General features: G+C 33.0%; 1 protein-coding gene across 23 annotated transcripts in view; it reads right to left on the reverse strand.

Moving 5' to 3' along the window:
• The window catches only part of C2CD5 (C2 calcium dependent domain containing 5), a 97,514-nt gene that overhangs the window by 53,896 nt on the left and 15,911 nt on the right, over window positions 1–27,707 (reverse strand). For 6 of the 23 annotated variants that reach the window (XM_079141462.1, XM_079141456.1, XM_079141467.1 and 3 more), the window contains exons 4-9: window positions 20,755–20,926; window positions 17,597–17,692; window positions 16,152–16,307; window positions 14,737–14,935; window positions 10,440–10,564; window positions 4,088–4,173 (exon numbers count right to left, since the gene is read on the reverse strand). In XM_079141462.1, coding sequence (XP_078997588.1) covers window positions 4,088–4,173; window positions 10,440–10,564; window positions 14,737–14,935; window positions 16,152–16,307; window positions 17,597–17,692; window positions 20,755–20,926 — 834 coding nt within the window. Of the gene's footprint in view, window positions 1–3,473; window positions 3,507–4,087; window positions 4,174–5,754; window positions 5,947–9,320; window positions 9,473–10,439; window positions 10,565–14,736; window positions 14,936–16,151; window positions 16,308–17,596; window positions 17,693–20,754; window positions 20,927–27,707 lie in introns of all 23 variants that reach the window. The other 17 variants (XM_079141470.1, XM_079141473.1, XM_079141454.1 and 14 more) reach the window with 5 other exon arrangements.

Raw genomic sequence — 27,707 nt, forward strand, 5'->3', positions numbered from 1 at the left:
TAATGTATAGGTGAGCTTATGTTATTAAAAATGTTAGTATTTTCCCTAATAACTTGGGTCTTTAGGTTTGTCCTTTATTTTTTTTTTTTCTTCCAATATTAGGAACACTTAAATTCTAATTTTCTCAAAATACCTGAGGCATGTGACGGTCCCAAAGGGTAAAAAAGTACTTTACAATTAATCTTTATATTTAAGTCTTTTACATATCTAGATGACAGACACTGAAAATAAATTTTTTGAAACTAAATGGAAAACTAATTTCTTCTTAAGCTAAAAAGTAAATTAGAGAAATTTACACACATTGGAAAACATATGTCTACAAGGTTTTAAGTAAGTACCAAAAGTATGAACCTAAATGATTTCTCTATTCAGGATTTTTTACTCTTCTCCCCAGATCTCAGAAGATCAAATAAAGGAATGAGAGGGAAAGCAACATACTAGAGAAGTAATATACGGCAGTGGCTACCCTCCCGAAAGGTAAAAGCTCACTGCCAAGTTAAGCTCTGTGATACATGGCCCTGGTTCACTCAGTCAGCAGGCCTATTCACTTTAAAACACATAACCTACAGTAAGCAAAAATGTCACTGTTATTTAATCAAAAGTCCATCTTCAGACTATTCTCTAATTAGAAGAGTTACCACAAGTACTCTTCACTACCACTGACAGAGACTGCTGTCATACACTTGCACACACTCTGTTGAAAAGATGTCAAAACTATTTATAATCTCTCCCATGCCCTGAGAGGGAGGGTCTATTGTTTCCAGGTTTCTGATGAAAAACTGAGGTCATGAGAGCCTTTTATTGCTAGTCTGTTTCTGAACAACAAACCTCATCATCTGATTCCCCTGTTATTTCTGGTTAAAACACTGAGTTAAAGACTTGATTTGAATGTATAGTTTGTTCATTACACTCAACAGATTTATAGATTTTTTTTTTCTTCCACTGAAAGGACAATTTCCTTAAGATGAGTTCAAACACACCTTGCTTTCAAAGCATAAATGTGAATTTTAGCAACTGTAGATTTTCTCCAGAAGTCTTTGTGTGTGTGTGTACTTTTTATTTATTTATTTTTTTATTTTTTGTGTGTTGGGGTTTGAACCCAGGGCCTTGTGCATGTAACACAAGCACTCTACCAACTGAGCTATATCCCCAGCCCAGAAGACTTTATATTTAAAGGATCTTTCCCTATGGTCCCAGCATGGACCATGGACTTTATTTCTTGATGCTCTGGCATAAGCCATATGTATGAAGCATAAAAATATTTAACAGTGTATGATTAAAGACAGGCTAGATGAAAAATCAATAAAACCTAATATCAATAAAACATAGTATGATTACTTTTAAAAGACTTAAATGGAATTTTTCAAGAAGATATTCAAATAGTTTCTTAAATCAAATACTTTCTTACCAATAGAACTTTCTAGATATAAAACTCCATGCTAGACTCCTACAATGATTTATTGTACAATTTAAACTTCTTAAAAGATTATAAATCACCAGAAGAGTGTGTTTTATTATCAATGTTTCTCAAAATATATTCCTCAAGAACAGGTACTTTAAAAGGAAGATTCCATAGTAACATATATTTGGGAAATACTAAGTTAAACTAAGTTAACTAGGTTTTTTTACTGAAGAAAAATGTATATCCCAGAATCTAAATAGTAACTTGTTTCTTTTTTTTTTTTCTGAACTTAAATATAAGTAAAACCTTTACTTTTATTCCTCATCTCCCAAAAATTTGGCATCTATTGCCCAGATCTTTTAATGTTTGTATGAGAAAAAAACAATACTCTTATTTTTTTGGTTGTTGTTGATGTACCTTTATTTTATTCATTTATTTATTTGCAGTGCTGAAAATCAAACTCAGTGTCTCACACATTGAAGGCAAGTGTTCTACCACTGAACCACAACCCCAGCCCCAATACTTTTATTTTTGAGAGATGCTAACTTAACCCATTAAACGAGATTGGGTAATTAAGATATCTTGAAATATAATTTATTAAGGGTGATTGAGCTAAAAAGAGAAATGAGTATTTTTTTAAATATTCAAAATGATGCAAGTAGCTCATGTCATGACATAATCTAATGTTCAAGATGGCACAATTAAGGCATATCTAAACACATAGGAAGAATTCTTCATACTTCCGTACGAATTTTTTCCAAAACCGAAGTCATACTATGTGTGTGAAGCTCTGGGTTTGATTCCCAAACTGCAAAAACCAAAAGCCACACTATGGCAGCACAGGTGAAAGACAAAGTCAAAGACCACCAAGTTTTTGCTATTTATTATTCACATAGGGCAGAGAAGTAGTCTTGTAAACTTAAGGAACGACTACTGTATGACAAATGATACAGATGTACTGCCACAACAGATACACACCCAGGTTTTACAAAAGTATAAATGAAAACTTGGGTTCTCAGCACGTTTGCTTTTAATTCCATGAAGACTGTTCAGTAATGTATGCCCAATGTGTTAACGTGTCCAAGATTCTAATACTTAAAAGCACATTTAAAAAGAGATCTCATCCTAACTAAATCCAAAGTGATTTTCACTAATTTTTTTCCTTAAAGTGAAACAGTTTTAAAGGTTCTTAAAACAGACAAGGTACAATAATATACACAAAATTCTATTGCACCCAAACTTAAGGCAACCTAAGATTTTTGTTGATGTAGAATGGTAATTTGATTACAAGAAATCATAAACCTAGTATGAAGGACCCTGTAGAGAACACAAAAACAGGAAGGGACAGAGATAAGAATATTCTGGCCTAAAAAATAACCTGCTTCTCCTAAGTTTTTTGCTGTATTTGGTTTTAATGATTTATATGTTTGAGTGAACGTTTTGGTGGTAGCAAGTGGCCTCTAAGATGTAAGAGTGGCTGAAAGGTAAGTGCTACTCATTAGGGTATAAAGCAAGCACAAGGTACAGTTCATCGTATTGGTCTGCTCAATTCAGCTCTGCCCTTTCCAGTCTTGCCTAAAAGGTAAACTGTGCATATGTGGTACCTTCAGCATAAGGAAAAATAGCCTAGAAAAATAAACTCTCTTATTTATACTAAGAGAATCTGAAAATCACTCTTCTCAACAGTCAAACTGCAGAAAAGAAACACTTTAGTTTTATAAAATGCATCCTTTCACAAGTATTCACTATGATTCACCTATTTTTCTCCCAAATGCTGGCATAAAATATAATAAAAAAATTCTATAAATGTTTATAGCTTCCAAATCAAACATAATGAAAGCTATAAAATTGTGTCAAAATAAATGACATAACACATAAAATCATGCACTGTATTAGTAGAAAAAAGAACATGAGCCTCATGGAACTATTAAATTAAAAAAAACTGCATTATGGAAAAGAAAAAAGCTGGCAACATTTGTTAAAAGCTTAAACAAAACTTAAATGACTGAGATTAAAACTGGAAAAGCTTCTAATACAAGAAATATGCTCTCACACATGTTTGAAAACATACCCGCCTTCTACAGAACCTATGAGGCGATCCTCCCTTAGCAATGAAGTTTATAAAAAAGAGAGAGAGAAAAATCATCCAAAAACTATAACTACTCATTTTCCCACTCAACCAATGCAACTAAGCATTAAACATAACAATCAAAATAGACGTATTATATTAATGAACTACACTATATTAATCTGTAAAATTACATAGAATATGTACACTTCTTATCTCTAAGAGATTGACTAATGATAAAAAAATAATCTTGGCAAATAAAAATATTGATTACTAAAGAACTGTTTTTAATAAAATGCTACTGATATATTCTTTCTACAAAAATGTTAGTTATTTCTTTACAACTTTGTAGTAAAAATTACAAATGACTTCAGTGTTCAATGGATATTTCTAAAAAATATTTCTAATAAGTAGAGGACAAAATAAAATAGTTACAGAACTATTCCAAGTCAAAAGTAAATATTTGAAACAAGTTACTTTGATACCTAAGTTCATTTTGGATTTCAAAAGTATAATATTTTCAGATATGACAAAAACAGTTTGTGAAGGTACACAGAAGCAAAAGATCATAAGTTCACATTAACAATGTAAGAATAAGAATATCTGATAAATCTTACCCTCTGCTCCAGTGCTGACTGTGTCTGTTGTCTTAAAAGAGCTTTAAATGGCCCCCCTTCTTTTCCAGCACTACCACTTCCCATTCCTACAGAACATTAGCACATAAATAACAACCAAAAAATCCAACTATAGAAGCAAACTTAATTGAATTCAAATTCATAAATATCATGAGTCAAAATACAAAATGATCCAAACATTTAAAGTATTTGAGATGGTAACTAAAGCATATGTTTTACTCTAATAGACTAGTAAAATTTCTTTGGAAGCAAGAAGTCAAAGTTTGATTACAGTTAGTTTTAGACTCAATCTGTTTTAGGAATTATGAAAAGAAGTTATGTTAAAGTAATGAATCTCTATATAATATACCATTTTTTAAGGTTGAATCTTCTAATAAAAATCATCAAAATGGTAACTATTATTATGCTAACAATTTAAGAACACTAAAAAACTGAGAAATATTAACGTTTGACTAAGAGTAAACAGAGAAGAAAAACATTTACTGTGATCACTTAAAATATCCCAAAATTCTCTAAAGAGCATGAAATTTAAGTAATTTTGAAATTTAGTAAATTTGTTTTCTGATAACTTCCAATTTCTAAACATATCATCATACAAAACAGTATTATTTTGATACGCGTTCAACATCCAGTCCAAAAACCAAAAGAAATTTTTTGGAAAAAAACCTAAAAATCACAGAAATGTAATAGACACATTACAAATGTAGTACATAGTTATGGATGTAAGAATTATATTTCCCAAGCTCATATATGTACTTTTAAAGCTTAATTTTAAATTTCTTTCCCTGTCTTATTTTATTGTCTTGATAGAACCACTGGACAAACTATGATCCATGAAAACAGGGGATGGATGAGAAGCCAGTATTCTACAGATTGGAATTCATCCCACACTTTTAAAAATGCATACCTTCAAATTTACTACAAAACTTAAAAGGAACTAATTTAATTTTACATTTTTAGCTGTTCTTGGATAAGGAAACAAAGGTTAGCATGTGTATAGTCCCATTCTGTTCTTTAAAAATAAAAAGGAAATTCAATTTTCTTAGAGTAACCTAAATATTTTTAAGAGACTATACAATGCTAAACAGAAATAAAACTAAGATCTTTTTATGAAGCATATTAAAAGCCATAAAATAAAATGTAAATTTGTAGTAAAAAGGAAAACATCAAAAATATAGAATTTGATTAATGCAATGGTCAGAAAAAATGGATAAAGAATATAATATCACCAAAATGAGACTTAAACTGATTCAAACAGAATAATTTACTAATGTAATCATATGGTTTAGCAATGAGATGATACAGGTCCAATGTGAACAGAATTGGTATGTAGGGAAGAAAGTAAATCATCTAAAACAGAAATGCTAGTAATAAGAACCTAAATAATTACTGTAAGTAGCCAGATCTATGTCCTTAGACATAAGCTTTTTTTATACATAAAATAATTTACCAAATATTCATAACTATCCATCAAGTAATGCTGTTATATCCTTACGATAATTCTAATTGTTTAACTCTATCAGTAAAAAAAATTAATAGAAACACATCCTATAAAATATGCAGTCATTCTTTATAGTATGAAATAATTAATCTTTTTCAAAAATAATTTAAAGTAAAGGGATTAAAAAGCTGACATAATGTGATCCTACCAGAAGCAGCCAGGAACAGCTCTTCACTGAAAGAAACACTTTTCCTCAGAACAGGGCTGACAAGGCTAGAATGATGAGGGGTAAGGCTAGATTCCGAGAGGAGGAGACAGGACTTTTTAAGATGGAGGGAACCACAAGAGAGAGAGGGGGAGCTGGGACACAGGTAAATCCTAGGTCCCTGTGGGTAAGGTGCTGTGGAGGAAAGTAGCAGAGAAAAGATGCAGATTCAGAAGATGATCAGGAAACGCAGGATAAGGAAAGCAATGATGAAGCAGCAAACATAACAGTAAAAATGAACTTTAAAATGTATAGACAAGTTACACTAAGCATACGAAGTCACTAGCAAGAAGTCTATCCAAAACAATGCAAATAAAGGTATAAACTAAAACTTTAATGAAAACCTTTCAAACTCTACATTCTTAAAATTTTTTAAATGACTGAGGATTTAATGCCATTTTAATCACTTTTAACTGACTTCTTCAAAATACTTAAATTACCTACCCTTTTCTTGCTTATTAATTTGAAGGGTTAAAATTTACCACATTTTCAAAGTGTTAAAGCCAGAAACTTGCTGCCTCAAATATAAACATTTATTTAAATGAAAGTACAGTATCTTTAAATGTTACTGGTTAAAAGATAGCAATGTGGATATCTGAATTGAATACCCACCTAAAAAAAAAATCAAATAGTACTACATTAGGTAGACAACTGTCATTATTAATCTAAAATAAATACCAACTTCTTTCTGTCCAGCTTTGAGATATAATACTTTTCTTTATTCTCTAAAAATTTTCACATTTTAATCTGATCACAGAACTCTGTAAAGTATGGAGATTTGAGCATTATCAGGGTCAAATAACCTCTAGAACACAAAAACTATACATAGCTAGCTGCTTAACTAAAAAAGAAATAATTTCATTCAAGTCAGGTGTCAAATCGGTATTCTAACACTAGCATTTGAAAATCTCACTCCAATTAGTTGAGTACTTGGGAAAAAATCAAAATAAAGTCTTGTAAAATGTCAAGTTAGAATCTAGAGAAATAAGTTTTTTAAAAAGAGGAGACCTACCAGAAAAACAGGCAAGAGCGTTAATTATAAACAGAAAAAACAATTTTCTCCATAAGTTTTATTACTTTTGTTCTACTTTCACCTTCCCAGTTTAGTAATGATAATTCAATTATAATCAGCTCATCTCATTCCAATATTTCTCAAGAAACTGATTTGACATATAGTTAAATTAGAAGGAAGAGAAACATGACAAATATGCCAAATTATAGTTATAGGAATTTTAAAACAATTTTAATTTTGCCAAATTATATCTCTATGAGAAATAGGAATGCTCCTCAGGACTATTCAAAGATATGTAAGGACTCATGCTAAGGCCAAGAGACTAAAAACTGCTAACATTTTATAAATAAGCTATTGAGGTAGTGAATATTTATGGGCAAACAAAATGTATTTAAAGCCAGCTTACGGGCAGATAACATGAGAATTGATACTTCATTTGTAAATAAATTTTTCTTAATTTTTTTTAGTTGTAGATGGACACAATATATTTATGTTTGTTTGTTTATTTATATGTTTATTAATGTGGTGCCAAAAATAGGACCCGTACTTCACACATGCTAGGCAAGTGCTCTACCACTGAGTCATAACCTCAGCCCTGCAAATAAATTTTTAAGTACTAATAATACAAAAAAGGTTTTCATTGCTAATACAATTGATTGCCTATTAGAAAGCTAAGGGAAGACAAGTGTGGTTCAACTGATTATTAACAATCTGCTTTTGTAGGCTTAGACTTTAGAAACAAAAGGTCAAGGAAATACTCTCAAAACTTTATTGGTGGTGTGGACAAGAGAAAATAATAGATAAGAGTATTATCCAAAGTTAGTTAACAAAAGCCTCAAAATTATTCTTCAACTACTATCCTAAGTCTTTCTTATTCTGATTGTCATGAATATAAAGGCCAAACTCTCTTATTCTTTAAAAATATTTTTTTTACTATAATTTGAATGATTCAGGTTTTATGGCATAGATATGGTTAAAATGCCACATTCCAAAGCATCCATTACAATCAAATACTATGTTATTTTTAGATGTTGTTCATAATTACATTCAGTCATCTTAGTTCTGCAACAGACTGACTACGGGATAAGCACCACCACAACCACTCCCAATACCAAAACCCACAAATGCTTACATAAAATGCACTTATATAAAATGCACTCATATTTGCATATAGACTGTGCACATCCTCCTATGTATTTTAAATCATCTATGGATTACTTTATAATACCTAATGTAACACAATGTTATGTAAATAGCTGTTATGCAATATTAGAGAAAAATGACAATTTTTAAAATCTATACATGTTTAGCATATATGCAATTATTTTTGCAAATATTTTTGCAAATATTTCAATCTATAGTTGCTTGATCTATCTGGAGGTAGGACTCAGAATAATGAAGAGCTGAATGTATATGTAAAAACAAAGTTAATATCAAAAGACGTAAGTCTATTAATTATCTTCTTTATGCTTTTATGACATTTATAAAAAATAGAAATTAAATCTGAGCTTTTTTTTTTTTAAATGCCCTTTCTCTATAAGTAGTACTGGTTTGAAATTAGATTTATTTCATGGTTTTCACAAAATCTGGGATCATTTTATAAATATCTTTTCTAACACAAAAGTAAGGCTATTAAAGATGATCTAAGTTTAAAGTAAAGCAAATAAGAACTACACCTTAATCAAACTGATGGGAAAATTGCCAGACAAAAATACTATTTACAAAAATTATAAATTATAAACTGTTAAATGTTTTAACTTATTTTTAAATTTCCTTAGAAATAATAACTTAATGCTTTAAATAAGCTAATTCTATTTTAGGGAGTAAAATACTAATTTAACCTATATTAATTTTTTATCATAAAACATGCACAAAAACCCACAGAGACTACTCATAAAAATACAAATAGGAGAGGGAAAAGTTATAAGTTTAATAAATTGAGAAATACTCAAGTTTAACTAAAAATGACATTTTCTAACCTAGATAGTAAGACTAGCAAACCCAAACATTTTAAATAACAGTTAATAAACATATGAACAGATATGTACTCCAATATAATCATTTCAGTTCTGAAAATTATTTTTCATGATAAAAATCTCAGAATTAAATTCAGAGAGGCAAAAACAATTAATTTAAAAATGCTAATACTTCAATGAGTTTGATGGCAAGCCAACAGTGTTGCTTTCTATTCAAATGCTTTAAGATGTAATTCCTCCTGAGCATGAAATGAAAAAGTCTATACATAAAAATAAATTTCAGACTTGATAGCTACACTAAGATTAAATTAATAAAATGTTGATCTTTCAACAAGATAATTTCTGATCTAAAAAAAAAAAAAACTTGACATTTTAATCGTATTAACTGAAAATAATCAAATCACATTATTTTTTTAACTTAAATGCCAAAAACAGGAGGAAAGATTTGGATGGAAAGCTAGTAAGAAACAGAAACAAATTTTTAAAAAAGAAAAAACAAAAGGTGGGTGGAAGTGCCTTACCAGTTTTGGGTGTCAAACTCAAATCTGTGTCAGAAGAAGAGGACTGTCGACTGTAGGACTTGGAAGGTGAAAAGGAATAAGTTTGGTTTTTCAGAGGGGTTGAGGGTCCTGATGAGTGAGTATTGGGATTGGGATCTTCATTGAAGGGAATCCTGCCAGAAGAAGGTGGAAAAAATTAAGTAATCATGTGCCAAAGGGCTTGACGGTTGGCAGCATGATCCAAACACCAGGAAAGTATTGGGGCAGGGCCAGCAGTCATTTCTTAAATGTGGAGCTGGGAATGAGGCCAAAGATAACCAATTGCTGTTTAACCATTCATCACTCTTCAGATAAATATTATCTGCATTGAAACAGTTAATAAGCCAAGTGACAAAGCAAAAAAGCATGAAATGACAGACTAAGGGACGAAAACATATTAAAAGGACAAATTAAAAAAATGACAAAATATTTTAAAATAATTTTTAAGTTACAAAAGAAAAAATGATGGCTACAAATGGTGTGTGGAAATATCCATAATTATTTTCATATTTGCACACACACAGGTATCTTCAAAAGAAAAAAAAATGTTTCCTTATCCTATAGCATCAAGAGTGCCACAGCTAAAAACACATCAAAGAGGAAAATGAATATAGCTACACAGAAACATTGCATTTAATGCAGAATAGTTGCTTACCTGTTTTCCAATAGCTCTCTTCCACAGAATGAAACAGACCCTAATGTAAGAGGTTTTGTACACAAAGAAAACAAGCAAATTGGAAGGTTTGGTATCTATTTCATTTAGAATCTTATCAACAATTTCATTTCCAAAAAACACAGAAATAACCACAAAACACATTTTGAGAGAGCCTCCCAAAATTCACAGTACATTTACACAAGATAAGGTTCTGAGAAGATCTGTGGAAGAGACTTTGGAAGCTGGAAGAACACTTTCACTTCCATATAGTGTGAGCCTCTGTGGCAACTAAATACAGAAGTTCTTCACTGCAGCTGGACTTCAAGTAAGAAAATGAGGAAGCAAAGACTTGTGGTACCTGCCTACACTACCTGCCTGCCTGCCTCTGCAGCCACTCTGCCCGTGGCCTGCCTCTCCCCAGCTCTGGAGTGTGAGCAGTCTCGTACCAGTATAGATGAGAGTGGGAACAGACACAGAGAAGTTCTGAGTAAGTCGTGAGCCAGTAGCAGTGTGAATTGGGCTGTTGTGAGTCGAGCGGCATCCATGGCTTGGAGGATGGACCAGCGGAGACCTGAGGGAATTTGTGGTCAAAGTGGAAGAAAAGAAAACAATACATACAACAGATTGCAAAGTTATGTTAAAATAATTTTGAAGGAGCTTTAGTTCAGGGAGAGAACTTATTTTTAAATCCCTTGCATGCAAAAAAAAAAAAAATAAGTTGAAATTCAAAAAGAACATCTAAATATTAAGTTGTTAGGATATGGTTATAATTTTAAAGGATCGGATTAATAAATTAGGATTGTGAATAAGAAAAATAACAAGCTGAACAGCCAATGAGATTAAATAAGAAAAAATATTAAGATTTGGATTTCAAGTTGCTTCAATATATTAATTTCATCAAAATGGAACTTACTATGCAATATTTATGGGAAGAAACACCCATAAAAGTGAGAAGTATAAAGTTCCCATATTATCTTTGAAACTGATATATATACCACAAATATAATTAGATTTTTCTATGAAAAAAGTTTAACAACTGTTTCTGTCTAGAATCTCAAGAAAGGGATATTTAAGAATGTGAAAACTGCACATACAGAGAAATGGGTAAACTGAATGGTTATAAATAAATATACACATTCTAGTATTTCAACATACCAAAATATATAGCTTATAACCAGGCTACACTGAAAACATAACAAAGCAAAGGGACACTGCTTTTAAAAACACACTAATAAAGCAATGTAGATAATGTTCTCTAGTTCTCATACTGAATATACTACATAAACTGCATTCTGAATTGAAATTTTGTAAGATACCAACTTATATCCTCTAACAGAACACATCTATGTGCATGGAGAAATAAATTTAGATTAGCTATACAAATGTACATTCATATAAAACATTTAAAGTTCTCAAGAAGAAATTTGGCTAAAAAAGTTATACTGAATGAAGTAAATAGGTACATTACATAAAAAAGAATCCTGGACTTCATATTAGCAACTATTTCACTATACAATGTCTTTATTTTTGTACAATGTGGGGAAAAACCCTATATGAATAAACTATCATATCTCCATTTTTTAGAAGTCAAATTAAAATAGGCAAGAGCCCTAATTTTCCTGGCCTTTTCTTAACCATTGTACTGACTGTCCAGGGAAAAAAATCCCACCAATCACAATGTGTCAAGGATCAAACATGAGCTGTTACTTACTGGCCACAAAAGTCTTTCCCAGCTTTCATGGACTAACTTTTGAAAATATTACTGATTTACATGGGAATAGTGTTTCCGCTTTCACTGTTAATATAAATTAAAAAATGTGTTTTGTATAACTGATGAAAATCAAACATCTTATTGGTAGTCAATTTTTATAGAAACAACTGAGTGATGTTGTTTTTATTTTGTATTCTGTTGCTAAAGTGTGAAAAAGTTCGACAATTCTTAGACTGAAAAAAATCTAAGTACACAGGAGAAATTATGGCTGAAGCCTCCTAGAAAGCATTTTTAGGCAGAAAAGTGATACGTTAGACTTAACACTTTTTACTACCAAGAGTTCACCAAGGAAACATCAAAGGGAATTATATTTTGCATTATGTTAAACATCTAAAAGGAAAAAAAAAACTTATGAAGTAGAACACACCATTAATATATGTAAAATAAAATAAACATTAAAAACATTCAAATCATGACATCAAATTAAAATCCAAATACACTGAAGCATACCATAATGTATTCTTGGAGTTCTGATTCTATCAGTCTCTTTGCATGAAAGGCTGCCTCACAATAACACCCTGGGGTATTTCTAATATTTAGTTCATTCCATATATTATACTATCTAATCCACTCAGGAAATCCATTTAATCCATTAAATCAAATCTATACTACCTTTTATCAAATTCCTATCTAGACCCAACAATGTTATATTATAATTAAATACTAGAATAATTATAATCAGCCAAGTCATAAAATAAGTTTAGAAATAGCACTCAAGCTGACTGTCAAGACAATGAAGGCTGGCTGAAATAAAGTTGCCTGAATACAGAGGGTTTTTCTAAATAACATGACCTAGATAGTAAGATGCTGTTCAGAAAATCCTAATAAAACAACTTAAATTCTTCATTATGTGAATGTTTGACAATTTAAAGAAAATGGCTATGACAAAACTAAAAGAAGAGACTATCTATACAATCCCAAAAGGTTTACTTTAATGATTTCTTCCTGAATGCAAGTGAAACATATTCCAGGTCCCTTTGAGCAGGGTAGGTAAAATTAGAGATTAGCAAGTGGAGATAATCAGGTCTTCACTTAAATTTGCTATGGAACGAAGCGGGGAAATTCTAAATCCCTCAAAAAGTTACACCTGACATCCAACTCCACCTATAGCAGCTGACAGTTCATGTTTTTCCAGAACATTTTAGCAACTAAACTCTTCAGTTTATTTTTTAAAATTATTTCACTTGTCAATGTGTTTCCAAATAAAATTAGGTATTATGCAATTTTATGTTTCCTTTTATGAATAAAATTTAATCCAAATGACTAAAGGCCAGCAAAAAGGACATGGCTAAACAAACAGAATATGCTTAAGATAAAATGTCATTTTAAAAAAAGGTCATAATTTTTTTTTTTTAAAGACTGTGATTGTTTTCCATTCAACCTCCCTTAAATACTGCTGAACTGGGAAATGGTTTGGGTTTTCTGACTACAGACTTTTGACACCCTGACAATCTGGAACAGGAGTCAGTAAACTGTAGCCTGCAAGCCAAATCCATCTGCCATCTGTTTTGTAAATAAAATTTTACAGCCACACCAATTAGTCTGCATATTATCTATGACTGCTATGGTAACAGTGGAGTCATACAGTAGCATTAGCAAAAACTAAAATTATTTACGTCTCATGGGGTCATTTACTGAAAAAGTTTACCAATCCTCAATCTAGAAGTATCTCTAAAGCAGTGCTCCTCAATGAAAGTACTATTGGCATTTAGGATGGAACAAGTTTTTGTAGTTAAGAGTTGTTCCTTGCTGAGTCAGTATCTCTGTTCCCCAACAGAACCTACCAACCTAATCATTATGACAGAAAAATCCTGTTTCAAATCACTTATCCAAAACAACAATTTCAGGTTTCAGATTTTTTTCCGATTTTGGTATATTTACAGACTTTACTCAATGAGCAGCCTATTCTGAAAATCCAAAATCCAAAATCTGAGATATCTGAGTGCCAACACTCAAAAACTTTTGAATTTTGGAGCACTTTGAATTTCTAATTTTTTAATTAGCGATGTTCAATATGTAACACCACCAAGCTGGGAATCTCTGCCTTTGACACAAACAAGGACACACAGACCAAATCCTGCCAAAGGAACTATCACATATAGTTTCTAGAAAAAAAAAATTTATGAGTCTAACCTCTTAGATAGGGGACAGGCAAACTCATGGGTTTTAAATATCATTTATTATTATTATTTATTATTTTGGTAAATAAAGACAGAGACTCTATTGTCAATGCCTGAACTATTTTGTATCTGGCCTTTGAAAGAAAAATTTGCCAAGCCAAGCACAGTGGAATGCACCTGTAATCCAAGTTCCTCAGAAGGCTGAGGCAAGAGGATAGCTTAAGCAAAGGAGTTCAAAGTCAGCTTGGGCAACATAGTACCCGCCCCCCATATTAAAAAAAAAAAATAGCAGCGGGGAGGACAGGGAAATGTAGGGGAAGGCAAGGAGTCGAGGAGGAAGAAGGGAGGAAAAGAAGGAAGGAGATTTACCAACCTTGGCCTTACACAGACCCCAGTATTCCTATTCAATTATTTTATTTTAATAAACTGCCTGGCCTCTGTAGACACTTGAGTTGAGACTCCTGCACAAGCCAATCCTTGCTCCTCTCTATACTGTGTTACCAATAACAAACATAATTGTACCACAGTATTCAGGGTTTCAAATATTCCCTAAAAAATAAATAAAATTCCACACGTTGCATGAATATTCATTTTAAACTTTACATATATAATGTCTAAAGATGTAGAATGGTTAAAGTTTATACTACTTCATGTTTTATATTATAAATAAAATACTAGGATTATGTAAATATTTTTAAGCAGAAGTTTGACCTATCTCTGCTAAGGAAAATCATAGAAGGAAAAAAAAAATACACATTGAACAATGCTACTAAAATGTTGTAAAGCAAATGAAAATGTAGAGGTAAGAAATAAAAATCTCCGTTAAGAACAATTGCATTAATTCATACTTACTCCTTCATTTCTTTAGATGGGGAATTACATGCAGGAAGGAATGCTGCTGGGCTACTTAATTTATCCAGAGTACAGGCTGTTCCTATGGCTCGTACCACTAACCCAGACTCGCCCTCCAGATCAAAACACTGTAAGTACCCAACAACTGCATTTCCTCTCATTTCAAGTACTTTCAAGCCAATCTTCCTCTGCAGTTCACCTACCAAAAAAAAAAAAGAAAGAAAAAACTCGTGCTTTGCTTCATATCCCTACAATACATACTATAATGCTAGTTTTTAATAGTGACAAAAAACAAGTTTGAAAACATCACAGATTTTTAGAACTTGACGGGAACTTAAAAGATTATCTGGTCTACCTTCCTACTTTCAGGTAGATGAGACATTATGCCAGGTTCACTCATTCATGTACCTCATTTACCGAACCTTTTTTTTTTGGTTCTGTGCTATGTGCTTAGCATTCTTCCCTTCCGCAAAGTGCTAGAGATGCTTGGGTGAACAGTAAAGATAAAGTTCCAAATCTAGCGAAACTTACATTGGTGGGATAAAAAGATAATTAAACAAGTAAACAAAAATAAATATTATACAGAGAATATGTAAGTATAAATAGAATATAGACTATAGAACATAATTCTATTATAATTATGTTACAGAATATAGATATAATTCTATTACAATATAACTATATCACAGAGCAAACTATGTTACAGAATACAGACATAATGCACATTTATTAAATATAACATTTATTCTTGTTCGTGTGCTTGAATATATATTCAAGCATATATATATATATATATATATATATATATATATATACACACACAAGTAAATACAAATTTCAGGTAATAAATGAGTTCTCCAAAGAAAAATAAAGAAAGGTAATGGGATAAGAGTGGCAAAGGAAGTTCTAGGGGAGGCTGAAGGAGCTATACAACAAATTCTCAGGAAAGGACTATGAAAAGGTAACATTTGAATCTAGAGTATTAAAGAGAGGGATGAGAGATTTGCCTAAGTTCTGACAGTAAACCAATTCTAGAGGAAAGAAAACCAGAATCCTGTTTCCTGCTCAGTACTCCTTTCTGAACCTCCTTACTCAGGATTCTTTGCACCCACTACACCACTTCATAAACACAATTTCCTTTCACTACCTAGTTTACAATAAGCTTCTGAGTGCTGGCCAAATAGCTCATCTCGTAGAGTGCCTGACTCTCATGCTGGAGACCCAGGTTCGAGTCCCCAGCCCTCTATGATTGTGCAAAATACCAATAAGCTTCTGGTTCAGATTTCCACTTATTAAAAATGTTCAGTAGGATGGGGTCAGGAGTAGGGAATCAGTCACTTAAAATTCAAGGACTTCATCATAAAAGGGAAGCAAAAACTCATTGTTAATCAATAATGAAGTTACTTTATTTGTACCTGACATTAAAGAAATGAGTCTCTGTCTGGCCTCATTTGATGCCCTTGGTGTACGAATTCGATCAATCCATTGATATTCTGGGTCTTCATTGACTACAAGTTCTTCTACAAATCCATGAATTATCACAGCTCTGTAGCACTTTGGAATAGACGTTGCTATTAAAACAAATTATCTATTAGAGCTTCTGTTTATCACAAGGTAAAAATGAATTTTAAAAAATGCATGTCAAAGCTCTTACCCTTTGGATATACAAGAACAGCTTTTTACTATGATAATTTCTATGTAATTATATAATTATGTAATTACTAAATGTAATTATAATGCTCTCAACCAAACAGTCCTCTAAGACCCATTTTAATCTTACATATAACTATTCTCTCATGAGACACCTCACTTCTTCATGTACGCCTGATAAATATAAATTGTATTTTTACAATTTAGAGAACACCTATAGACCTAGGCCTGGTGGTTGCATGCCTATAGTCCCAGCTATTTGGTAAGGTAAGAGGATTGCCAAGTTCAAGGTAACTTTGGGCAACTTAGCTGATTATTAAGACAAATAGAAAGTAGATATTGACTATTAACTATCTGAAATTATTCAGAGCCCCTGGCAAAAATTCTTCTGTATACCACACATTGCAGTCTCAAAAATTAAACCATTACTTTTTTTTTTGGGGGGGGGGGGTGATACTGGGGACTGAACTCACAGCCTTGTGCTTGCAAGGCAAGCACTCTATCTACTGAGCTATATCCCCAGCCCCCAAACCATTACTTTTTGACATAACATAAAGAGTCATACAGCCCCACAGTTTCTAATAATCCATGGTCATATAGTCAACTGTCCAATGTCACTGTTCTACTTAACAGTCTTGTTTAATATAACGTGCTCATTTAAGATTCAAATAAAAATGTCATTGAATTTACATAAGAACTGGTCAGATTCAAAAGGGTAGAATCTTAGAATATCTACATCAAACTAGTGTCTTAAAACAAACATTCATGTATCAAAGATAATCAACTACTTTGGGATCCTTAACCCTACTAATAAGAATTAGCCATGAGCTGTCCAAATCTGCCCACGTCAGACTCATATTTCATGGAGTTCTTGGGGCTTCATACCCACAGAAGCCTATGTAGTATGAGTTAGCACCATAGTATTTGGCTAAAATGTTCTGCTCCTATCTTTCAGTGACAGACACCACAATAAAATATCACTGGATTTTTCTAACAAAAATTTCAATAAACTTGTAAAAGTTAAATAACATTTACTCTTAAATAAATAGCCAGACAGCTATAGTAATTGTTTCTGGAAAATTAATTATTTTTTCTTTGGCATTAAAACCAAAGTATACCATTTTTATTAGCCTTCTGAAATATTAATTGAATATTTCTATATTTAAAAATCATTAAATTTCCTGTTAAATAAGACAATATATATACTTACTGCAAAAGAATTTGACTCCACATGATGACTGTCTAAATCTATTTAAATCATTGAAGAGGTCTACTTTGACAACTACATTGATTTCTCCACGGATACCTACATATTTAAAAGGAAAATCAAGTTTATACCTTAAGAAAATAGTGTACAATTAAATAATGAAGCAAACAGATGCAATTAATGATTTCAAAATAATGTATTAATTATAATAATAATGTTAATTTTGCCTCCTAATTACTTTCATTATCAGTGGTTTTCTCCTCGTGTTTTCTGAAGCAGAACACATATGTACAAGAATGAATAATTTTCACTATTACCAGAAGTCTCTATTTGAACCAAGACTAAATGGAACCAAATCTCATTTAAATTGATGATGACAACAATGATAATGAGAGTGGTGATAACATTTGCTGCATACTGACAGATGACACACTAAATGTTTTTTCATATAGTATCTCACTGTACTCACATCAACCCAAAAAGGTAATTTGTGTAGGAGTACCATACTCATTTTACAGAGGAATAAATATGTAACTAATAAAAATTAAATAATTTATGCAGTGTCATTAGCTAGTTAGTGAAAGATGCCAGGATTAAGTAATTTTCCTTCATGATTCCAGAGTGTATAGTCCTAACGCTTAATGCAAGATTATAATTTAATACAAGTTTTATTCATTTCAATGAATATAATTTCAAATAAGCTAACTAAAAAATTCTAATATGAGATTGATCAAATTATTCTATGTGAATATACAAATATGGCATAATGAATTCCACTACAATTATATAATAGCGGGTGTGGTGTATAATTAAAATACACCAATTTAAAAAATTCCAAAAATAAGGGTTTTCAGGACATTCTCTAATAAAAAAAAGAATGATCCAGCCCTTAAGTCTAAATATTTACTAAATATGTTCACTTGACTACTGCAACTTCATGTTAAATTCACATTTACAGCAGATGGCCTTCTAAGGAAAGTAATTTACTAATTCAGCTACTGAAATCATAAGATTGTATTTTTAACAGAGCCCATAAACATATTTAACCACCTATAATAAACAATATTTAATAGTAAAGGTTGGGAAATGTATTCATTTACACAGTTATTTACTGCCTTTAATCCAAGCCCAGATTAATATTTCAGCATCTTTTATTTATTTATTTATTTTATTTTGACCATGGGGACTTGCTCTGTTGTCTCGGCTGGTCTTAAACTCCTAGGTGAAAGAGATCCTTCTGCATCAAACTCCTAAGGAGCTGATTTAAAGGCTCATGCCACCAATACCTGGCAGTATATTTTCTTAACTGGTAACATAAAATGTGACTGTATTTCCTGTTTATAAAGATTAGATAGATAGATAGGTAAATAGACAGAAATAAAATAGAAAATAAGGGGAAAATTCTAAAAAAAGGCAAGAAGAAAAATAAGAATTACAATCCAGAAAAGTAACTATCTGGGGATAAACATTTGATCATGTATTCTGCCAATTTCTCCAATGATATCACATAAATGCAATTCTTTGGGTTCTAAACAACCTTGAGATCATCATATAATGCTTTATAACATGTATTTTGTAATCCATAATACATCATGCACAGTTGCTACACTGTACTCTGAAAACATAGTCTTTCTTTTCTGACTATATAACTCAGGGTTTATATTAGCCCTTATTCGTTTATTCACTCATTCAATTTTGCAATGCTAAGGATCACTTAGGAATCAAATAGAGGGCTGTATACATGCTAGGCAAGCATTCTACCACTGACCCACATCTACAGCACCCGATTTATTTAAATTAATCCTGTTTTGTAATTTGTTCTTTTTAAATGTTAGTAAAAAATATAATCAATGTCACAATAAATATACTTAAACATACACCTCAGCAAATATTTTACTTTATTATAAACATCTTATTTATTCCTATCAATAAAACTGCTGTTAGAAATGAAAAAAAAAAAACAAAAAACAAAAACGGCAGGACGATAGATGCAAACAGAAATATCAGTTCTTAACAGTTCTATTCACCACTCTAAGATGACATATATATTTAGACTAGCACTTCTCAACTTTTTAGTTTCAGGATTCCTTTACAATCTTAAACCTGATTGAGGAGCTCAAAAGAATTTTTGCTTATATGCTCATATCTATCAATAATTATCATATTAGAATTTTAAATTGGCAATTAAAAATACTTAGTACTTCTTTATAATAAACTTTAAGTTAACATAAGCAACCTTTTCTAAAAGTATATTTTTAAACAATAAAATTTAGTACTAAAAGTGGCACTGTTAAATATTTCAAATACCTATAATTTACTTAATGAAACACAAATTCTCATTTCTGCTCTGCACTCAATGTCAAAAAACTTCCAGAAAACTCCATTGTACACTTGTAAGAAAGTGAGAATGAAAGTAGTGAATATATATGAATATTTTGCTAAAAACAGTTCTTAACTCACAGACCCTGCGAAAGCATTTTTGGGACCCTTCATTATTCCGAGAGCGCACTTTGAAAACCCTGCTTTAACAACAAAAAACTTTAAAGAATTTGTAAGCAAATATTATCAGTTTGAAAATGTGTTTTAGAAACATAGTGTACCAGCATGATTAATTTTTTTGGAAGTGTTAGAAATCAAACCCAGGGCCTAATGCATGCTAGAAAAGCACTCTACCACTAAGTTACATCCCAGAACCTCAAGATATTTTTAAATAATGTATTTGCTTACCTTGTTGTTCAAATTGTGCAGGCATTATTTTAATTTATGATCAGAGAAGTAACAATTCTATGAACAATATTTTACAATTACTTTTTTTACTTGTCTATTTTAAAACTGTCAATTGTGGCATGAAAGTCTTTAAGAATAAATACAAGGGCTGGGGTTGTGGTTCAGTGGTAGAGTGCTCAGCACCACATAAAACAAAATGAATAAAATAAAGATATTGTGTCCATCTACAACTTAAAAAACAATTTAAAAAAAAGAGTAAATTGTGGGCTGGGGTTGTAGCTCAGTGGTAGAGTGCTTGCCTCACACACGTGAGGCACTGGGTTCAATCCTCAGCACCACATAAAAAAATAAACAAAATAAAGTTAAAAAAAAAAAAAAAAAGAAGAAATACAAAAGATTAATTTCATGATTTTTCTTAAATTATTATTCCTTACCATGTATGGTATCATAAATTGGAAACCATCCTGAGATGACTGTTGCAGCCTCACTGTACAGTAAAGGATCGATATCAATGTACACTTTACCAATGGCGTCATTTGCACTGTAAGTATCATGGTCAAGAACTGTGATCTGTAGAGGTTCATCTTGTAAATCTTCATCATCCACCTAAAATTAAATCTTATTTTAAAATTTTGACTATCACAAATGAATATATTACTAAATTAAAACAATGACTTGTTTTTTTCAGTACTGAGGAATGACCCCAGGGGGCTATCTACCACTGGGCTTATGTATCTAGTCCTTTTTCAAAAGTTCTGAGAAAAGGGGTCTGGCGTTGTAGCTCAGTGGTAGAGTGCTCACCTAGCATGTGTGAAGCACTGGGTTTGATCCTTAGCACCACATAAAAATAAATAAAATAAAGTTATTGTATCCACCTACAACTAAACAAATATTTTAAAAAAATGTTCTGAGACAAGGCTGGCTTCGAACTTGAAATCCTCCTGCCTCAGCCTCCTGAGTTGATAAGATTACAAATGTGTACCATTGTGCCTGGCTAAAATGTCTTACTTCTGAAAAAGAACAGATTTCTAAGCACGTAGATAAAAAAAGATTAGTACAGACATAAAAACGGTGTGATTTTAAGGATTAGGGATTAGGGCTATAGTTCACTGGTAGAGTGCTTAGCTAGCATGTGCTAGGCCCTGGGTCCAACCCCTAATACCAAAACAAACAAAGTTCTTGCTCAGCTCAAAGGGTGTTAACTCACTGGTCCCTCCAGTACTCCACATTACTCTTATCTCCTTTCACCAGCCTGGAACACTGGGAAGATCCCTGGAACTCCAGCTGCTAACTTAGAACCTGAAGTGACCCTGAATCACTTTGAAGACAAGCCAAAGTATGTATACACAATGGTGTTCTATTCAGCCAGGAGAATGAAATCATGTCATTTGAAGAAAAATGGATGGAATTTGACAGCATTGTGTTAGATGAAATAAGCCAAACTCAGAAAATCAATCGTCATATGTTTTCTCACATACATGGAAGGTGAAGAGGAAAAGGGGCGGTGGGACACGGGGGACACAGGGGACTCTCATGAAAAGACACGGAAGACCAGGAGAGGAAAGGGGACCGGGCAGGGAAAGTAGAGGTATACTGGGGAGTAAACTGACCAAATTATATTGTTATATTGTGTGCATACACAAATAGGTAAGAACAAATCCCACTCTTATGTACAATTATCATGCACCAATAAACAATATGAAAAGTAATTAAAGACAAGCTACATGATTCTCATGTATAGATGATGAAGAAAAGACAAAAGGGGTCTTGAATCCAAAACATCTACATGATGTTATACTGTCTCAAAATTTCTTTTATATGAGAGAAATTTTGCTTTAAGATATTTGAGAGTTCAAAACATATATAAATGAAAAATAGTTTTAAAAGAACTTTAATCTAATATCAACTATAAACACAAAGTTCAAGCACATTCTTGACACCATATATGCTATTAAGTAGACGCACCAGTCAAAATAACAATTTAAATTTTAAAGAAAATGGCTGGTAACTTTAGTTTCTAAAAACATTAATATTTTTAAACACCCTTACTTCAGAAAACTACAAATATAAACACACACACTTTTTCTTTCTTTCTTTCTTTATTTTTGTTTTGAGACAAGGTCTTGCAATATTACCCAGGAGAGCCTCAAACACACAAACCTCCCATCTCACCTCATCAGTAGCTGAGATTACAGGGGGTATCATAGCACCTGGCTATTTTTATGTTTTAAAACAAGCTGCTGAAGTATTCCTTAGCCTTAAAAATTAACAGTATTAGATCATCAACAAAATGAAATGCTATTTTCTAAAATGATAACTTCCTATCATCACAAAAACTAACACATGAAGCCTTCCTCCTCCTAGCTTTCCAATAACAATGTAATTAATTAACCAAGAATATTTGTTTTTAACCATTTCTAGGTTATGAGAAAGGAGGAACTCTCAAAATAAACCTACATAAGTATTCAAATGTTTCTCTAGGGCAAGAAAGATGTACTTTATTATACTAACTCCATCTGAAATCATGTAAGCAAGTTTCCCTGCTCATTTTCTCTGACTTATATAGTCCACATTTTACCTTAATAATGTAGTTTAAAATGGCACAGATTTAAAATGCATGCAACATTGCATCTTTCAAATATAAATGGCATTTTGAAAATAGTCAAAAAGAAAATCTGTACAAATCCACAAAAGAAAATGCAGAATCAAAACAGTTCATGACAAAGAAAAAAAAAAAAAAAATCAACTAAACACATAAAGAAAAAGTTGGAGGTTCACTTCCTGATGTCAAAACGTAGCTCCAGCAATCAAAACAATATGGTAATGATATTGGGACAGACATATAGATCAATGGAATAGTACCCATACTTCTATGTCCAACTGATTAAATTTGTCTCAAAGGTAAAGTTGAAAACAGTTTATAATAATTTACTGACTTCTGGACCAGTTATCCAGACAACATGGAACCCCATTTTTCAAAGGGCTGGAGTTGAGATCCAAGATGGGGAACTAGAGGGAGGCTGTGTTCCTTGTCGCTCCGTAACGCCGGTTTCAAGCAGAGGATATCTGTTTCTCTGTGAGGCAGTTTTTGCTGCTTATGGATCCCCTGGTGTTTACCCATTTGTCTGCTGTGATGACCTGCAGTCTGCCAGCATATAGACGCCTTTTTTGAGAGCAGATTGCTCACTGTCAGGCGTCTATCATCCGCCATTTGCCTGTCTCTCGCCTGTCCATCTCCTGCCTTAGGCTGGAGGTTCACCTCCCGATCGTCCAACAACAGTCAGCAAACTGATCGCCAACCGCCAGTGGAGCACCTGCTGCCTGCTGCTGCCTGGAAGTTTGTTACAGTACCTGCTGGTTTGATTACATGTGGCTGCCACCATTTTGAGACAACAGCCAGGCCCCATAGGACCCCTGGCCAGACTGACTGAGCCCCGTCTCCAGGATCCCTCAGCTTGACCGATCACTCCCTGCCTCTGGGGCCCTCACATCGACTGACTGCTCCCTGCCGCCAGGACCCCCAGACCAACTAACTGCGCCCTATCACGGGGACCACAGACCGACTGATTGCACCCGGCCTCCAGGATCCCACAACCACACCAAACACACCAAACCTCCAGGACCCCTGCTGGACCAACCGCATCCTGTCTCCAGGACCTCCATTTGACCATGTCCAACCTTGAGCTGCAGCTCCCCATTTGCCAACACATTTCGAAGCTAGAGCAGCCATCTTGGATAATCCTGGAAACCTTAGCTCCGATCTTTGGGTGGGGCAAATCCCATCCTGCAACACCTGCTGGAGACTTAAAGCTCATTGTCAGGTACCTCTCATGCATCAGGCTACTGAACACTGGGAGGTTTCATTAGTATATGACTGTTATACAGTAGATTTTCTTTTTTCTCCTTCTTAAAAAAATTTAAGTTTTTATTTCTTTACCTTTCTTGTTTTCTTTTCCTTTTGTTTACCTGTTCCCTCAGAATCTCTTTCTCCGTTTTTTGCATGCTAACATCCGATTTCTTTTGATTACACTCTCACCCTTTCTATTTTCTAGAACTTCTGTATATTCTTTTCTTACCCCATTAACATCCACATTCTACATCCCTCTGCATCCTCTTTGTCCTCCATTAGAAACTACAGACCTTATTGCAAACCTGTTTGTTTTACCAAAGATAATATTTGAACTCATTCTGTTTATTATGACAATTTTGTTATTGTCCCCATAGGGGCTATTTGGTCTAGGATTGCATAGTGTCTGATTTGGGCACTGCTAATACTGATCTCCCATTAAAGAAAGGGTCTTGGCTATAGGGCCACTATAAGCCTATAGGGGGAAATCTGTAACACCCCAGGTCTGCACTGCTAGAGGGGAAGATACATGAACAACATGAAAAAACAAGGCAAGAAAATGATCCAAACAAATCTAGATTCTATAGTAATAGAATCTATTGACAGTATGTTAGAAGAAATGTCAGAAAAGGACTTCAGATTATACATGATTCAGATGATTCGCGAAGCAAAGGATGAGATAAGAGAGCAAATGCAAGCAATGAATGATAATACCAATAAGCTGAAAGAGCACGTGCAGGAAGCAAAAGATCATTTCAACAAAGAGATAGAGATTCTCAAAAAAAACCAAACAGGAATCCTTGAAATGAAGGAGACAATAAACCAAATAAAAAACTCAATGGAAAGCAACACCAACAGACTAGACCACGTGGAAGACAGAACCTCAGACAATGAACACAAAATATTTAATCTTGAAAATACAAAGTTGCCCAAGCAGTGAAGATGGTAAGAAATCATGAACAGAATCTCCAAGAACTATGGGACATCATGAAAAGACCAAATTTAAGAATTATTGGGATTGAGGAAGGCACACAGATACAAACCAAAGGAATGAACAACCTATTCAATGAAATAATATCAGACATTTCCCAAACCTGAAGAATGAAATGGAAAATCAAATACAAGAGGCTTACAGAACACCAAATGCACAGAATCACAACAGATCCACACCAAGGCACATTATAATGAAAATGCCTAACATTCAAAATAAAGATAGGATTTTGAAGGCCACAAGAGAAAAGCATCAGGTTACATATAGGGGGAGACCAATACGGATAGCAGCCGACTTCACAACCCAGACTCTAAAAGCTAGAAGGGCCTGGAACACATTTCAAGCTCTGAAAGAACATGGTTGCCAACCAAAAATCCTATACCCAGCAAAACTAACCTTCAGATTTGAAGATGAAATAAAATCCTTCCATGATAAACAAAAGTTAAAAGAATTTACAAATAGAAAGCCTGCACTACAGAATGTTCTCAACAAAATATTCCATGAGGAGGAAATGAAAAACAACAATGGAGGTCAGCAAAGGGAGGAACTACCTTAGAGAAAAAACCACTCAAAGGAGAAACCAAGCCAACTTAAAAACTAAAAATAAGCCAAATGACTGGAACTACAAATCATGTCTTCATAATAACCCTGAACATTAATGGCCTAAACTCATCAATCAAAAGACATAGAGTGGCAGAATGGATTAAAAAGAAAGACCCAACAATATGCTGCCTGCAAGAGACTCATCTCATAGAAAAAGACAGTCACAGACTAAAAGTGAAAGGATGGGAAAAAACCTACCACGCACATGGACTCAGTAAAAAAGTGGGGATTTCCATCCTTATATCAGATAAAGTGGACTTCAAGCCAAAGTTAGTCAGAAGGAATAAAGAAGGACATTTCATACTGCTTAAGGGAACCATAAATCAGGAAGACATAACAATAGTAAATATTTATGCCCTAAACAATGGTGCATCCCTGTACATCAAACAAATCCTTCTCAATTTCAAGAATCACATAGACCACAACACAATAATTCTGGGTGACTTTAACGCACCGCTGTCACCACTAGATAGATCTTCCAAATAAAAACCAACCAAAGAAACCATAGAACTCAATAACACAATCAATAACCTAGACTTAATAGACATATATAGAATATTCCATCCATCAACGAGCGGATTCACTTTCTTCTCAGTAGCACATGGAAACTTCTCGAAAGTAGACCATGTGTTATGCCACAAAACAGCCGTTAGAAAATGCAAAAAAATAGAGTGTTCTATCAGATCATAATGGACTGAGAGTAGAAATCAATGACAAAATAAAAAAGGGAAATTACTCCAACACTTGGAGACTAAATAATATGTTATTGAATGAAAAATGGATAACAAAAAACATCAGAGAGGAGATTAAAAAATTGTTAGAGGTCAATGAGAACGATGATACAACATATCAAAATCTCGGACACTATGAAAGCAGTACTTTCATAGTAGGAAAATTCATAGAAATTTCATAGTAGGAAAATTCACTTTCATAGAGGAAAATTCATTGCATGGAGCGCATTCCAGAAAAGAATGAAAAGTCAACAACTAAATGACCTAACATTACAGGTCAAAGCCCTAGAAAAAGAAGAACAGAATAACAGCAAAAGTAGTAGAAGACAGGAAATAATTAAAATCAGAGCTGAAATCTATGAAATTGAAACCAAACCAAAACCAAAGAAACTATTCAAAAAATTGACAAAACAAAAAGTTGGTTCTTTGAGAAAGTAAACAAAATAGACAAACCCTTAGCTACACTAACAAAGACAAGGAGACAGAAGACTCAAATTACTAAAATACATGATGCAAAAGAAAATATCACAACAGACACCACTGAGATACAGAACATAATGAGAAGCTACTTTGAAAATCTGTATTCCAACAAAATAGAAACTACCGAAGACATTGACAAATTTCTAGAGTCATATGCTCCTCCCCAACAAAACCAGGAGGCCATACACGATTTAAACAGATCAATATCAAGCAATGAAATAGAAGAAGCCATTAAAAATCTACCATCCAAGAAAAGCCCAGGACCAGACGGATTCTCAGCCGAGTTCTACAAGACGTTCAAAGAAGAACTCATTCCAATACTTCTCAAAGTATTCCAGGAAATAGAAAAAGAGGGTACCCTACCAAACTCATTCTATGAAGCTAACATCAACCTCATACCCAAACCAGGAAAAGATACATCAAGGAAAGAAAATTTTAGACCAATATCCTTGATGAATATAGATGCAAAGATCCTTAATAAAATACTGGCAAACCATATCCAAAAACACATTAAGAAAATTGTGCACCACGATCAAGTGGGGTTCATCCCTGGAATGCAAGGATGGTTCAACATTCATAAATCAATAAACGTAATCCATCATGTCAATAGACTTAAGGATAAGAATCATATGGTTATTTCCACTGACGCAGAAAAAGTGTTCGACAAAATACAACACCCCTTCATGCTCAAAACACTAGAAAAAATAGGGATAGTAGGAACATACCTGAACATTG

This window comes from Sciurus vulgaris (assembly GCF_902686455.1).
Source record: "Sciurus vulgaris genome assembly, chromosome: 5".
Classification (NCBI taxonomy): Eukaryota; Metazoa; Chordata; class Mammalia; order Rodentia; family Sciuridae; genus Sciurus; species Sciurus vulgaris.